Genomic DNA, 17,128 nt, shown 5'->3' with positions numbered 1-17,128 from the left:
TAACAATTTTTATTAATCAATGAATGTTGAATAGCATATTCCTTTCCAACGTTTAGCAACTTCTGAAAATCATCTTGTTTTTATATCCAAAACTCAAAAGGAGTATAAGGATATACTACATTTCTGGGAAAAGTGGATATGTGTAACGTCCAGAAGGAAGCGTTTCCGACCCCATAAAGTAGATTTGTTCTTGATCAGCATTAATAGCTGAGTCGATTGAGCTATGTCTGTCTGTTCGTCCCTATGAGCGCCTAGTTCTCAGAGACTATAAGCAATCAAATTTGGTATGAGTAAGCGCGAGAGTGGTGACTCTACAATTTCATATGTTTCTTTTAGGAATAATAATGATACGATTAAAATCAATCTGGTTCATATGGTAATTTTCTATGATTGTGTGTTCGGTTCTCGTATCTTCAAAAATGTGGATGCCCAGATTTTCGCCTTTTCAAACATGCGAAAGTCGATTGTAATGATATTTTTAAGAAATGAGATAAATTTAATTTCATTCATTTCATCATTTTTATAAAGCTCTACTCAATATTTGGATTGTATTGAGAAGCGTTTTATAAAAAAATATAACTTATGACAAAACTTGAACTTGACTAAATATTAACAAATTGAAAGAAAAAAAAACGAACTGAAACGTGAGTTGCTGCGGCGACCGCAACTCTACATTTATACCCGATACATAGTCAGTATGGCTACATTGCGTGCGGAAGAGACAGAAAACGTGTCTGAACATGTTGTCGGGTGCTGCGTAGCAACTGCAAATTAATTTGTTCCTTTTAGCTATATAATGATCCGATCTGGGGCGAAATTATGAAATATACGTTTTATAGTGAAATCTAACAGGAGTGTGGATAACAAATTTGGTTACTCTAGCCTTAATAGTCTCTGAGATTTGTGGATGCCCCAGATTTTCGTCCTTTGCTGGGGCGGAAGGGGGTGTGGCATCCACATTTGTAAAGATACGAGAAAACCATAATACGCAGAATAGTAGAGAATGATTATATCTTCTAGACTGCAGAATCTGAAGCAGATCGTATTATTATATAGCGATTATTATAGCCAGAATGAAGAAAAAAATTCATTCATTCATCATTCTTTCTCGCTCTGTCTCTCTCTAAAACACACGTTTCATGGTCGGCTTTGCCTACAGCTAAAAATGAGCGCCTAAATCTATGAGATTATAAGAGCTAGAGTAACCCAAAATTTGTATCCACACTCCTGTGATATGGGACCTGCACAAGTGTATTTCTAAATGTCGCCGTACCATCCACAATTTTGAAGAAAATTAAATACGCAAAATCATAGAAAATGACTATATCTACCAGATTACCGAATCGGAATCAGAACAAATCAATTCGCAGGGGCTACGCAAATCTAGCTACGCACTTACTCGTTCTCTCTCTCTCTCTCTGTTACACACTGTTCGTCATGCAATGTGTGTGTCCTCTGGCGGCGGAGATCCATACTGACTAAGTATCAGTTATGAATGTAGAGTTGCGGCCGTAGCAGCAACTCACAACTCCCTGTCATTTGGTTAGTATTTGGTTATAGTTCATAAGTTCAGCTGTATCAAAAACGAATTTTAAATGTGCTAATATTTTAAGAACATTTCATAAATCGTCTCTAACAACTAAACATAATCAATACGCACATGATGTTTTCTCAATTTCATTTGACAGAAGTTAATTTTTGCATTTCTTCTGTCATTTAAATTTGTTGCAACGTACAGATCAGTTAAACAAAACTTGGTTTGTTCATGACTCAAACGCTGCCCGCAAATATATTTCACCCACTACATCAATTCGATATTTTAATACACAGAACGAATTGCACATTAGTATGAAAAGTTCGATGTTAACTATTTATTGTTGGCTTAAATATTAACCAATCGAGCTGCAATTTTAGGGCGATATATAATAGAGCTGCCAAAGGAACCATTGGCCTAATATCGTATTTTTGAACTTTGACCTTAAGTCAGCACCTGTAAACGTCGAATCGGGCTAAAACTGCATAACTTTTATAAATAAACGCAACCCTAATGTATGTAGTAGAGCCCTGCCTGTATCCATTGTAAGCTCCAAATTACATGTATTACTATAGTCAGCTCTTTACGATGCGTTTTAATAATACCAATCTTTAGACTTGGACGGTTCGTTCCTATTCACTCAAATGTGGTATCTGGAACTGCGGATCTAAATGAAAATTTTCTTTGGGTATTTGCATTATTCCAAATTTTTTGTTTATTTCGCATTTATTTTCGCACGTTGCTCAGGCGGTGTATTTATAGGGCTCATAAGCACAGCAACAAAGATGAACACACACAAATATAAAGTTATTTCATTTAAAAGAAATTAACTAACAATTTTTGTAATGCTCTCTTGTTCTTATTACAAGAAAAATACAAACGAAAAACAGAGATCCAAGCGAATCGAAACAAATTCTGAAGTCCTGGGAATTCCCGCAATGACTGAACCAATAAAGCATCGAAATCATACTGCGTAACTTTTTTCGTACATACATACATATATTGTGTATTATTTCCAAGCCTCTTATGTGAGCGTCTGGATGTCGTGAATTTCACTATTTATGTGTTAAATACAGTATAATTATAAGGTTATTATATAGTTTATATAAAGTAGGAGGGCATATGTGCTGGTTGTGGGCACGCTCTAGTAGTGGGCACCCCTACGCAAGCTTGGACAGCAAGCGGGCGCTACAGATCTGATTAGTGGGAATTAACGGTGCCCAGCTTTCGCGCTGATAACGAAACAAATATATGAATTTTTCTAATAAAGAAAAAAGTGGCTTAAATTGTTTTTGAAGATCAATTTTTCAACCAAGGCGAGTGTTTCACTTTGTTTCCAGTGTTTCATTTCATTTTGTGATTTGACGTCGTGCTTAACCAAAATTTACGAATCACGTTATTAAATTTATGTTAACGTAAAGTATTTTATCACTGTTTTTATTCATTTTACGTGATATTAGCCAAGTTAACAATGGAAAAATCATTTAATAAATGTGAAAGCGTGTCATATTTGTTGTTATTTATACCAGTTAAGGCTATTAAAATAATTAATTTTTTTTTTCTTTATTTGCGGTAGTTTTCTTTCATATTTTTTATTTTTTAGCGGAGGCCCACAGACGAGTGCAATATTTCCTCTTTCAAAAAATGTTTACTTCACTAATATATTGATACAATTTTACCATTTGAAGGTATTAATTTATTTCCTTCACTGACAGTTACCTAAGACCTATAGCTTTAATTCGCCCACTTATGTTTGTATAATATGCACTTGGTTTTGACAAAAACGGCGCCCACAACCGGCACACTTCCCCTTTACATTTATATATACATTTATAAGTATGTATGGAAATATATTTGTATATATATGGTTCAATTAGACCCCGGACTTGTAGTATAAATATTTCAAGAAAATTGTTAAATTCAAAGAAAGTACAACTTTTAATGGAATTTTTCGTGTTAAACCGATATTTTGGTGGATAAAATCGTGGTCATAAGGGCAGTTTCCGAAAAATAAATCTTTTTTTTTTTAAATCGAAAGAAAAAAATTAAAAAGGGTGGCTGTAGTGTCCGGTGATCTATTGAAATATATAAATATGTTAAATTATACACATATACATATAAATACATATACTCTCTACACATGTATACAATATAATTTTATTAGTTTATATAAATAGATATATATATTAATATACTTTAGAATATTAGCAATTTTATAACTTTAGAATTCTACTATGTTTCTATTACATATATATTTAGAAAATATCTGTCTATATATATATTTTTTATATGCGTTTATATATTTTGAATATAATTAATTTGTGGCAATTTTTTAGTAGCCAAAAATTTATAGATTTTTAACGGCAAATTTTAAACCATAAATAAAATTATTTAGCGTTTAAAGAGTGCGAAACAAAACACTTTATTTTAAATTTAATCTTCCTTAGAAAGACTTCCCAAGTCACTGAGAAAGATTTCAGGAGAAAGAACGTGCGATGATCCGACCAGCACCTCCCAGTTACGCACAGAGTTAGTAACTTCATAAGCGCACCGCATTTCAGACATACTCATGCCACCCACAATGAATACAATCAGCCTGGGAACGTTTTTTACTTGCGCCTGGGCCTTGTCCTTGTGCCAATGGCCATAACGGGCACTAGTAGGCGCATGATAGTTCGTATTTTGTGCCCTACCTTCAAGAAAGGGGAAATGTCGTTGATCGAGCTTATCCTCAATGCAATCCTCCATTATGTCCTTGATTACGGGCGTCCAACGAGACATCTGATAGGTGCTTTCGGTTATTCGTTCTTTGCGCGGCACTGAATATACCTTTTTGCGAGACTAAAATATAAAAAATTTAACATTTTTCATCTTTTCCGTAGATTACTCACATCAGCAATGACATTGATTCCCAGGTAGCTTAAATTGCGAATCATATCTTGATCTTTCGGAGACAACTGGGCATGCGTGAAGAGTTTAGTCAAATTTTCCTCCGAAATCCCATTTTTGATCATCACATAAAGGGCAATTATGCGAACTTTATCGTAGTTAGAAACATTCTAGAACAGGGTTTTAGATAGATCATAAACAATATAAATAATTGGAGCTTACCGCATCCAATAATATGGGCACAATATTCCGCATATGGTCCTTAATTTTTTCGCCCTCGGCATCAGTACCCATCGCCAAGTCTTGTTCAACACGACATAGCTTGTCCACATAGTTTTGATAGGATTTCATGCAGTCCTCGGCCAAATGCAAATGAGTTGAGTACTTTGACAGCTCCTTTTGATATTGCGGCATCTTTTTGATCATTTGAGATAAATCGCGCATTGAGGACTTATCAGCTGTATGCGAAAAATGGAAACATTTTGAGTGATTAATGATGAAAAATGTTATGAAAGACTTACTGGAACTCATCCGCTTTGAGTCGGTAAACTTTTTCAAATTCTGCGTAACCTGTGTTGACACGACTGCAATATGCTCGTGGCGCAACTCTACCCACAAGTCGTCGTTCTCATCCAGTAAAACCTCCTTCTCAGGTTGGTTGGGTCCTGGAGTATAGCGGTACACATCGTTAACAATTGGTAGTAAATCATAGGCCATAGCCTGAAGTGTAAGCTCATGTAAAAACGGTGACACACAATCGAAGCCACGATCCAAAATAAGCAATTGGGAACGTGCTTTTTCCGGCCCTTCGCCCATGGTCGGCTCGTCAGCCTTGTAGGCGTCCAGTTTTTGCTGAATCGAAGCAGCCAGATCGATATTTCGATCCCAGTCGCTCCTGTAGCGAACGTTAGGATATTCGCCCAAAGTTGCACACAATGTGGCAATTTGCTCGGCAATGCGCTCGATGTGCTTGTTTCGAATGGAAGAAAATGCCGGTGAATATAAGCACTGGAACGTGTCCGGTGAGTCCAGCGAATAGACCTGAGTAGGGAAAAATCGATATTATTAAGAGAACATTTGAAAGTAAATGTTTATTTAAGTAAGCATAGGAGTTACAGATTATATGTAAGTTTGAAGAACGGTTAAACCAATGATTTGTATTAACGTAAATATGTATTTATGTAGATCCCTCCATGAATCCACAGTAAACTAATTTTGATGGCGTATTATGATTCAGATTTTGTATTACTTCAGTGATACATCCGAATCCTGCCGACCCCAGCATGTACATATGTACAAAGATTAAGGTAAACGTAAAAATTGATCGTTTAGTACTTTTTTTTCTGGTAGAAAGAAAGAAATAATAATATACATAGCAAGTTTTCATTTTGCCTGATTCGCCTTCCAGCATAACATAACATTCGTACCATATTTCTCTTAATAGTCCATATATTCCGTAGCGTTCCAGTAAAGCAATAAGATTTCTGGGTTCTTATCTTTTTTGTAGTTTTATATCTTCATACTTAAAGCAACTTGTTTTACCATTTTTAAATTACACTTAGCCGTGTCGAATCGTGTTAGAAGTTATGCTTTTACATACACAAACATAATAAAATAAGTATAATAAAACAAAAAAAAGAGAGTGTATGCGTGTTAAAATTTTGTTTGCGAAAAAAAGGACCCTAGTGTGCATGTTGAAATTATTCTCAGCCTAATACCGAAGGGTATTTGCATTTAGATTCGCAGTTTTAGACCCATAATCGAGTTATTGCCAACGATAGTCTTTTTCAATCCTTGACAGCAGAATGAACCCTATTAAAGATATTTTGATTTCTGGAAATAGAGCCAACCAAATTGTAAAGGAACGAACAAAAGATGTATACAATATTATATATAATATACATACATATATTATATTATAAATATTATTATGCATCCTTGAATTTATTCAAAATCATGCAAAAAACTTATGTATGAATGTACACAGCAAACTGTATTTTAATTGTAGCCCAGAATGTAGCAGAATACAATGGACGGTTTGAGGTGTGATTAGAAATAAATTTAACTTCTATATCTATATACAGTGGGCTGCAAAAGTGAGTACATACTCACAATCACTGACTTTAGCCTCCCATAACAGGCAAACGAATAAAGCCAAACAAACCAAATTTGTTCCCCATATAAATACTTGTATTCTTAAAAAATAAACAATAATTACAAGAACGAGTAAAAATTTTTCAAAGAATGAAAAGTAAAAAACCAAAAGAACTCGCATGTACTCGGTTTTGCACTTTTTCATAAAAATTAAAGTAAATCATAATATTAACATTTTGCGCATAGACCCATATTAGATTTTACTTTTTTAATACGGTTTGGAATGTTCTCTATCAAATTCCCAAAAATATCTTTTGAAATAGGATTGCACTCCGCATCTATACATCCCCAGAGATCGCCTTGGTTAGATGGCGCTGATTCGTAGTGCTCAAGCCGTCGTTTCACGATTGACCGTAGGCTTTCAATCGGATTAAGGTCGGTTCTTTGAGATAACCACTCCAGCAATTTAAAATTTTGATTAACCAGTCATTCTCGAACATTTTTCGCAATTTGCTTCGGATTCCTGTCTTGTAAACAAGTTAGTTAAATTCAGGATAAATACATTTCTCCGGAAAATTAAGAAGTTAGGCTTGTAGAAGTTGTAAATAGTCCTCTCTGAACTGAATAACATACATTTTTTGTAGAGGACCAACGTGCTACCATGTAAAGCAACTTCAGACCATAATATTTGAATATTTCATATTATTCCTTATTACTACTACTACTTATTACTACTACTACCAAGGCGATCTCTGGGGATGTATAGATGCGGAGTGCAATCCTATTTCAAAAGATATTTTTGGGAATTTGATAGAGAACATTCCAAACCGTATTAAAAAAGTAAAATCTAATATGGGTCTATGCGCAAAATGTTAATATTATGATTTACTTTAATTTTTATGAAAAAGTGCAAAACCGAGTACATGCGAGTTCTTTTGGTTTTTTACTTTTCATTCTTTGAAAAATTTTTACTCGTTCTTGTAATTATTGTTTATTTTTTAAGAATACAAGTATTTATATGGGGAACAAATTTGGTTTGTTTGGCTTTATTCGTTTGCCTGTTATGGGAGGCTAAAGTCAGTGATTGTGAGTATGTACTCACTTTTGCAGCCCACTGTACATATGTATGCATACATATACACCTAATTCTGTTTGTACGAAGTATTTTTACATATTATATTTAACACAGTTTAAACAAAATAAAAATTTCCATTTAGCACGATTCAAAATAACACAACACAAATAAATAAAAACACACACGCTCACAAACAGCCAGAAACCATTCGAAAAAACGGACGTGTCGCCGTAAGAAATTTCCTTCACATTGATTTATTTAGATAAAATTTGTATTCATATCTTATTTGCGGTCCCTGGTTATAACTTACATTTTGACATTAATATCAAAAATATGTGACCTAAATTTATTTCATATGAAATGTATACATACATAAGTACATATATATAAAAAACGAGTGAAAAATGTATGGGACTATATAAGGCCCAGCTGGTCCGATTTCGCAAAAATTTAGTTTTGGTTGTTCGTATTTGCCAGGAGAAGGTTTTTACGAAAGAAAATCAACGGTTCATATTTGCCAGAAGGTTTTTACGAAAGAAATATTTTGGGAAAGCCCCACCGCGAAAATTGTAGAGACTGGTTATATCTAGCAGATTACTGAATCTGAATCAGATCGGATTAATAATATAGCCAAAAGTAACAAATCAATTTGCAGTGGCTACCCAACGTACCCAGCGCGCTGGGCCCAGCTGCGACTTACGTTTTTCCTCGTTTTTTCTTCAGTATGGCCGCTAAACCGTTAAAAAGTACCAAATTAAAAAATACATATTTCTAAATATGTATATGACGACTCGTATGATATATGTACAACCATTCTAAATAAATAAAGCATACACCCAGCGACAAAATAAAAAGCCGCACTCTAGAATTTTATGCATTTTTATACCCGATACTCAAAATGAGTATTGGGGTATATTAGATTTGTGGTAAAAGTGGATGTGTGTAACGTGCAGAAGGAATCGTTTCCGACCCCATAAAGTATAAGGAATAAGGCATAAGGAATGTGCCGAAAAGAAACTGCACACTTTGTTTTTCTTATAACTTCGATGTTTTCGTTTCGATTTCAATTTTTATTTTTTTTTTAATTTTAGAGAAAAACATTAACTTTCAATTTTGTTAATAAATTTAAAAAAATGTCTAGCCTCTTATTTTTGATCGAATTTTTGTGCTTAACACCGCTCATTAAGTTCTGCCAACACTCTTTGGTAATCCTACTGGTCGCACGCATCCAGTTTTTTTTTCATATCTTCCATGTTTTCGGAGAGACTACAATCCTTCTTTAAATTTCTTTTAACTAATGCCCAATATCGCTCAATTGGCCGGAGCTCTGGGCAATTTGGTGGGTTCCCCTCTTTTGACACGAAATTGATGCCTTTTGAGTCAAGTAGCGCTAAAGTTGAGCGGGCATAGTGCGCGGACGCCAGATCTGGTCAAAATATTCTTGACACATTGTGTTTTTCATAAAAAGGTATAAGACGCTTTTTCAAACACTCCTTCATGTACACATCGGCGTTGAATGTCCCTTTTGTGAAAAAAGCACTGATTCTTAGGCCACAGATGCAAATGGCCTGCCATATTAGCACTTTCTCCCCAAATTTATCGACTTGAATTGTTGACACCGACTCGTCAACAGTTCCACCTTTAACTTTTGTATAAAACTCAGAGCCGGGTAAAGTTTTCGAGTCCAATTTGACATAAGTTTCGTCCATAATAACGCATTGAACTGCATCATTGAGCAAGCTTTCATAAAGCTTTCGCACTCTCGTTTTGCCGACTTCTACTTGTCGCATACTTTTTTTCGGAACTTTTTATTTTTTGTATGTCTATAAATTATGGCGTTGCTTTATTCTTTGAACCATACTCATACTTGTTCGCGCTTTTTTTGCCAATTCTCGAACGGACATCGTGTTATGTTTGTGGATTAAGGCTAATACTTTTTCATCAATATTTTGATCCCTTGGACCCTTTTTTCTCCCAGTTTTTGGTAAATCTTTTAAAGAACATGTCTCTCCAAACTTAATTATAATATTTTTTACACTATTAACACTAACTTTGTAGCGTTTAGCTAATTGTCTGTAAGACACACCTTTTTCTGTGCAATAATTATAATTATTATTATAATTATAATTATAATTGTGCACAATTTTTTTGCGAACTTGCTCTTTAATTCGAGGCATCGTTGAAACTGATAAGCGAATAGTGAAAAAGGAACATGCAAACAACTCAGAATTTCTCAAGCTTTCTAACGGTGCATCGAACGGCATGATCGAAAGCCCGCACTGCGAGAAATTGACGATTGTAAGTGTGCAGTTTCTTTTCGGCACATTCCTTATATATTCTTGAACAGCATCAATAGCCGAGTCGATTGAACCCTGTCTGTCTGTCCGTCCGTCCGTCTGTCCGTCGGTATCAGCGCCTAGTGCTCAAAGATTATAAGAGCTAGAGCAACGACGTTTTATATCCGGACTTCTGTGATATGTCACTGCTACAAGTATATTTCAAAACGTTGCCCCGCCCACTTCCGCCCCCACAAAGGGCGAAAATCTGTGGCATCCACAAATTCAAAGATACGAGAAAACTGGAACTGGAAAACTGAGTCAGATCGTATAATTATTATAGCCAGAATCAAGAAAAAATTTCATTCTTTCTCGCTCTGTCTCTCTCTAACACACAGGTTTCATGGTCGGTTTTGCCAATTGCAAAATATGAGTTCAAGGATCTCAGAACCTATAAGAGCTAGAACAACCAAATTTGGTATCCACACTCCTGTGATATCGGACCTTGACCGTTTTGTGTCAAAATTTCGCCACACCCCCTTCCGCCCCCGCAAAGGTCGAAAATCTGGGGCATCCACAAATATCAGAGACTATTAAGGCTAGAGTAACCCAATTTGGTATCCGCACTTCTGTTAGATCTCACTATAAAACGTATATCTCAAAATTTCGCCCCACCCCCTTCCGCCCCCACAAAGGACGAAAATCTGTTGCATCCACAATATTGCAGATTCGAGAAAACTAAAAACGCACAAATTTGTATAGCCAAAAGCAACAAATCATTTTGCAGGGGCTACGCAGCGCCCGACGTCACGCTCAGACTGATTTTGTGTCTCTCTCGCACGCACTCTTTGTCGTGTCGTTTAATATTAGCGGCGTCTGCCGGAGGAGAGCCATACTGACTAAGTATCGGGTATAAATGTAGAATTGCGGTGTCCGCAGCAACTCACAAGGTTCCCCAACGTTTCCTCGTTTTATTTACACTGCTGGAACTTAGTGCAAATTATGCTCGCGCACACTCTAGCTGAAAGGGGAGCTGATAATTTATTTATAAGCTCTGAAAAAACAAACACTGCACCGGGGCAAGTACGCACATTGCTGACTGAGCTGAGCTGAAGTCTTAAAAAGCTCGCTGAAATCAACTCAGCTTAGTTTCATCCATCAAGCATTTTTTTTTCAGCAAGCTGATTGCTGATATCTACCATCAATATTTCCTTACTATGGCAGCTATACTACATACACAGTGGTTCGATTTTCATCAAAAATGTGTGGGCTACGTACAAACATGTAATTACACAAGTGGAAAGTTTTGGGCTGACTGTGTAAAAAACAAAGAATTTTTTCATAGAACTTTTTTATATAAATACAGATGTTAGATTCCATTTCAACAAGTGATTGGCCAAAACCCATACTACCATGGTTCGACAGTCGGTGATGGCGAAAGCGGGAAAGATGGCGTGGCTACTTGCGCCAAGAAATAAGCTGTCGCTGTACAGCAGTCACGATATACAAGTCCATCCTCAGCCCCATATGGAAATACGCTCTTCAAGTTTACGGCATCGCGGCAAAAACCAACTTAAATAAAATTAGAGTTGCTCAGTCAAAAATTCTACGACGAATATGCAATGCTCCATGGTACATACGAAACAGCGACATCGAGAGGGACCTAAAGGTTCCCAAAGTGGGCGATGTTATACAATTACATGCAGCAAGGTACTTGCAACGACTTGGTGGTCACCCTAATGCGCTAGCCAGACGTCTAATTAACCCGCAAAGGAAAAGAAGACTCAAAAGGTGTCATCCACTGGATCTCCCTACTAGATCCCTCCTATAATATCTCAATAACTTTTTGTAAATATTGTAAATAATGTATGTACCTACTCCATATATGTAACATTAAGTTTATGTATGTATCTCCTCTGATATATTGTTTTTCCCCTTAAATGTAAAACTAGATTAAGTTGCCACGAAAGGTAGCAGTAAATTTGTTTACAATAAAATACAAATTTTCCACATGAAAAAAAAAAGAAGTGATTGGCAAAGTTATAAAATATACATATATGCTGTTGCATTTCGTTGAGATAGTTCTTAAACTCAAATAGTAGTTTAATATGCAGAAACATAGCTATCAGATCATCTTTCAGCTCAACCGAAGATGTACGCACCTGCCAGCCTGAAAATAGCTCTCAGATCAGCTCGGCTTTCAGCTCCGATTTCAGCTACAGTGTGCGCGAGCCCTTACATATTACATAAAAAGGACTATTGTTTGCTGTCGCACTTCCCGACTCACGAATTCCTTTTAACTTAAACTACCTCAACTAGCTTTATTTTTGCAGCTTTCCAATTTGCCGTACTGCACCGATCTCATTTTCTCTTCAATTTCGTCTCTCTGATCTTATGACATGGGCAAGCCTCGCAGACCGAAAACGCTATGCCATCGGGATATGCTCGGAAATATTCATCAATTGACAAGCTCTTCATTTAAGAGCGCATGCTAGCGCAAAGAGTAGTTACCAGCTACTGCTCCGCATAAGTAGTGATATTTAGCATGTATTTAATAGAATGGATTGTCACACAAATTTAGAATGTACAGTTGCGGTTCAAATACCAAATTAAATTGCTTCTATGGGTTTTGAATATTGTTATAAAAGATAGGCTCCGTTTTTTACTTTCACAAAAGTTTTCCGATTTATTTTTGAAATCACAAAAGTTGGGGCTTCCGCATTCACATTCCGCAATATTTCTTCGTCTTTTTTGTTGACGAAATGAAAAGAAAACGGCTTTTTATACAACAAACCGAACATTAATTGCAAAAGGAAAAAAATTGATGACTTATTGATGCATTAACATAAACTTGACACCTATATCAGGGTATTTGGATTATAAGATGTGTTTTAACACCCATATAGCTGCAACTGTAAATAAAGCTAAGGGTGTTTTAGCGTTCATCAAGCGTTGGTCCAAGGAGTTTGACGACCCGTACGTTACGAAACAACTGTACATCTCGTTAGTACGTCCTATATTGGAGTATTGTTCTTGTGTGTGGAGCCCGCAGAATAAAGAGCAGCAGGCTGTTATTGAATCCGTGCAAAAGCAATTTTTAATTTTTGCCCTTCGGAACTTTAACTGGGACTCGGGTAGAATCTTGCCACCCTACCGGTCTAGGCTAAATCTTATTGACCTGCCGTCGTTGCACCATCGCAGAATATGCAATGGCGTAATGTTCGTGCACAAGCTCCTTCTCGGGACTGTTGACTACCAAACTCTCTTGGGTCAGATTGACTTGGCCGTTCCATCTAGACCTACCCGTACTTTTAGGCCTATCCGTCTACCCATATGTAGGTCTAATTATGCTGATCATGAACCTTTTAGGGTTTTATGCCATAATTATAACTCCGTCTGTCAAACCCTATCCCCTGAACTGTCTCAAACTAATTGCATGCAATATTTATAATCACTTAAATTTAGCTAACTTTTAACTTATCTTTTTCCGCCTTTAGTAACTAAGTACCATTATTAACAGATAATTTGTTAATTTAATAAATAAATAAATAAATTTTAACTTGTGCTTTCTTCATAAATAATTTCATTTTAAACCAATCTCAAATTTGGCTCGGAAAAAAAATTTGTTTTGCTGAAATGCTGAATCTTGTTATTGAGAACAAATAAAAATACAAGTTTTTATTACCACTATGCACTGCTATTATTTTGACAGCAGCTGTACATATGTACATCGCAACAGTCTGGTGCCATGATGCAATTATGTCATGCATTACATGGTGCATCATACATTTGCGGGTAGCATTTGAGTCATGTGCAGAAGCTACATCCGGTACAAACGTTGCACTCCTTGGAAAATTTAAAGATTCCTGGAGAACTATTGAACAAATCAAGTTTAAGTTTGGTTTTACTAATCAGTACGTTGCAAGACATTTAAATGACAGAAGAAATGCAATAATTAACTTCTGTCAAGTTTAATTGAGAAAACTCATGCGCGTACTGATTACGCTGAATTGTTAGAGTTAACTCACTTTTTATACCCGATACTCAAAATGAGTATTGGGGTATATTAGATTTGTGGTGAAAATTGATGTGCGTAACGTCCAGAAGGAATCGTTTCCGATCCCATAAAGTATATATATTCTTGATCAGCATCAATAGCCGAGTCGATTGAGCCCTGTCTGTCTGTCCGTCCCTATCAGTGCCTAGTGCTCAAAGACTATAAGAACTAGAGCAACGACATTTTATATTCGGACTTCTGTGATATTTCACTGTTAAAAGAATGTTTCAAAACTTTGCCCCGAACACTTCCGCCCTCACAACGAGCGAAAATCTGTGCCATCCACAATTTCAAAGATTCGAGAAAACTGAAACGCAGAATCGTAGAGGATGACTATATCTTCTAGAGTGCATCTGAACTAGATCGTATAATTATTATAGCCAGAATCAAGAAAACAATTTTATTCTTTCTCGCTCTGTCTCTCTCTAGCACACAGGTTTCATGGTCGGTTTTGCCAATTGCAACATGTGACTTCAAGGATATCAGAACTAATAAGAGCTAGAGCAACCAAATTTTTGATCCACATACCTGTGATATCGGACCTTGACCGTTTTGTGTCAAAATTTCGCCACACCCCCTTCCGCCCCCGCAAAGGACGAAAATCTGGGGCATCCACAAATCTCAGAGACTATTAAGGCTAGAGTAACCAAATTTTTAATCCACACTCCTGTTTGATCTCATTATAAAACGTATATCTCAAATTTTGGCCCCACACCTTTTCGTCATACACAATATTGAAGATTCGAGAAAACTAATAACGCACCATCATAGAGAATGATCATATCTATCAGATTGCTGAATATGAATCAGATCGAATCATTTTTATAGCCAAAACGAACAAATCTATTTGCAGTGGCTACGCAGCGCCCGATGTCACGCTCGACATCGAGACACGATTTTGTGTCTCTCTCGCACGCACTCTTTGTCGTGTCGTTTAATATTAGCGGCGTCTGCCGGAGAAGAGCCATACTGACGAAGTATCGGGTATAAATGTAGAGTTGCGGTCTTCGCAGCAACTCACAACCTTCCCCCTCGTTTGTTTTTGGATCGGTTCCCAAAGGTCATTGTTTCCGACTACCTGGACCAATGAACCATGCACGATGGATGCCTATTTTCGAGAGCAGTTAAAGTTGACAATTCGAAAAGAGTTGTCGATTCTTTTATTATAGTGCGTTCTTATATAAATTATTTGGTTCGGCCAACATTAGCTGTTGAAGCTCCAAATCTGGACTTTCAATTTATATGCGAAATGTACAACTATAAAGAATTTTATCCGAAAATTGCAAACGTCGTTTTAAAAAAGACTTGCAGCCATTTGTTTTATTTATCTGATGAAAATAGCGCACTTGCATTGCTTGACGATAAAGTTACTTTCATGGAGAAACGAGAAATGGCAAAGCAACTCTTGACACTTCGGGTTGACCATGATGATGTTGAAACTTCTACAAAACGCCAAATTTTTAAAGAAAATGATTATCCAACGTTTATTACACGGAGACTATCTGATTTTGTGACACTTAATTCTTCAGAATGGCATAGTAATGAAGATTTTCATTAATTCTTTAAATATATTAAAATCACTTTTAAAAAGTGGCTAATGATACAACCGAACATGCTGTTTTACGGGATGGATTATATTATAATATTCTAGAGTTCTAGAATATTCTAATATTCGATTCTATCACAAAAAAATCAATCCCATCAGAGCGATATATAGTATAGCTGCCATAGGAAGAATTGGCCAAATATCGTATTTTTGAACTTTGACCTCAAATCGGAACCTCTAAACGTTATCGAATTTGGCTGAAACTTTTTATTTTATTGTTTTATAACAAAAGGAACATTTTTTAGACCCTGAAATTTTAAAAAATAAAACTTTTATAAATAAGCGCAACCTTAATTTACATACATACATATGTGGCCATTTCAATACTTCTTTTGATCATAAGAAAATTACGAATAAGCCGAATATATGTACACAGGTGAAAAAGTTCAAGGATAACACTAAATTGATATTTTTTTATTGATCGGGCCGGGCCTCTTTTACTTAATTTTTGTTGATATTTATAATTGTTGTATATATTTTTTATACGATTTGTTTGTCTGCATACAATTAACACACATTAAATTGAACACTACAAAACAAGTTTAACAAAACTTAAGGAGATTTTTTTGTAGATGCTTTAGATCTAAAATTTGCCAGAGCAAGACCGCGCAAGGTAATTTGTGAATTAAAACGTATTTTTTTTTACAATAAATACGACACAAAGCTAGATGTACGAGTATAATATTGTACGTAGGGACAGTGATAAAAAAAAGTGTGCTATAAACTAGCACTCGAAATCTCTTTTTAGGCACTATCAAATTTATACATATTCCAATTGTTAATAATGAACATTTACATTAATAGTGATAAAAAAAAGTGTGCTATAAACTAGCACTCGAAATCTCTTTTTAGGCACTATCAAATTTATAGACATATTCCAATTGTTAATAATGAACATTTACATTAATAGAAAAAAAAAAGCCAACCACAGGAGCACTGATGTGATTAACTTATTAGGCACATTATATAAGAATGTCGCTTGGTTTAATGAAGTTGGATATAAATTAGTATACACTTAATATGAGTGTTAGTTTTTGAGCGCACCTGGCATTCGTAAGGTAGAAATGCAATATTAATCTCCTTTAGAGTTTTGATCTTTCTTGCAGCGCACGATTTACACAAATCGTTAAACAATTCCTCCGGGCAAACTATAATTATATATACATTAAAATTTTTGATTTGTATACTTATGTACTTTATATATACATATATATATATATATATATATGTATACATATATACATAAAAAGTAATATGTATATTGTATGCTATATATGTCTAATTCTATGTATATGTACCTAAAAAATACGTAATAAAGAATATATAGTGTATATGTTCATGTATGTATGTGTATAAATTTATTTGAATTCGCCAGTAAAACTGCAATTCAATCTGATTTTCCGTTTTCAGATAATAAAACGGTTATAATTTCTTTTGACTCTGAAAAAATACTCAGTGGTAAGAAAATTCCAAGACGAAATAATGAAATAATAAAAGGATTCTCACTTGGCAACTAAAAAAACAAAACTATAAAGTGTTTATAGTTATATATGATCAAATTGAGGATGGAGCTATGTATTTTTTATAATCGGCCTAC

At 35.4% G+C, this 17,128-nt stretch overlaps 1 protein-coding gene across 1 annotated transcript in view; it reads right to left on the bottom strand.

Annotated features, from left to right (window-relative positions):
• Positions 1-3,931: 3,931 nt before the first annotated feature.
• Positions 3,932-17,128, bottom strand: part of LOC6603546 (protein ROP) — a 30,435-nt gene continuing 17,238 nt past the window's right edge. Inside the window, exons 4-8 of the mRNA XM_026989968.1 lie at positions 16,576-16,679; positions 4,945-5,464; positions 4,646-4,881; positions 4,426-4,593; positions 3,932-4,375 (exon numbers count right to left, since the gene is read on the bottom strand). Of these exons, the coding sequence (XP_026845769.1) occupies positions 3,968-4,375; positions 4,426-4,593; positions 4,646-4,881; positions 4,945-5,464; positions 16,576-16,679 (1,436 nt within the window). The 3' untranslated portion in view covers positions 3,932-3,967. The remainder of the gene's footprint in view (positions 4,376-4,425; positions 4,594-4,645; positions 4,882-4,944; positions 5,465-16,575; positions 16,680-17,128) is intronic.

This window comes from Drosophila persimilis, unplaced genomic scaffold, assembly GCF_003286085.1.
Source record: "Drosophila persimilis strain 14011-0111.01,24,50 unplaced genomic scaffold, DperRS2 tig00000477-arrow-pilon, whole genome shotgun sequence".
Classification (NCBI taxonomy): Eukaryota; Metazoa; Arthropoda; class Insecta; order Diptera; family Drosophilidae; genus Drosophila; species Drosophila persimilis.
The sequence above is the reverse complement of the archived record's forward strand: the minus strand, read 5'-3'. Positions and strand labels throughout refer to the sequence as shown.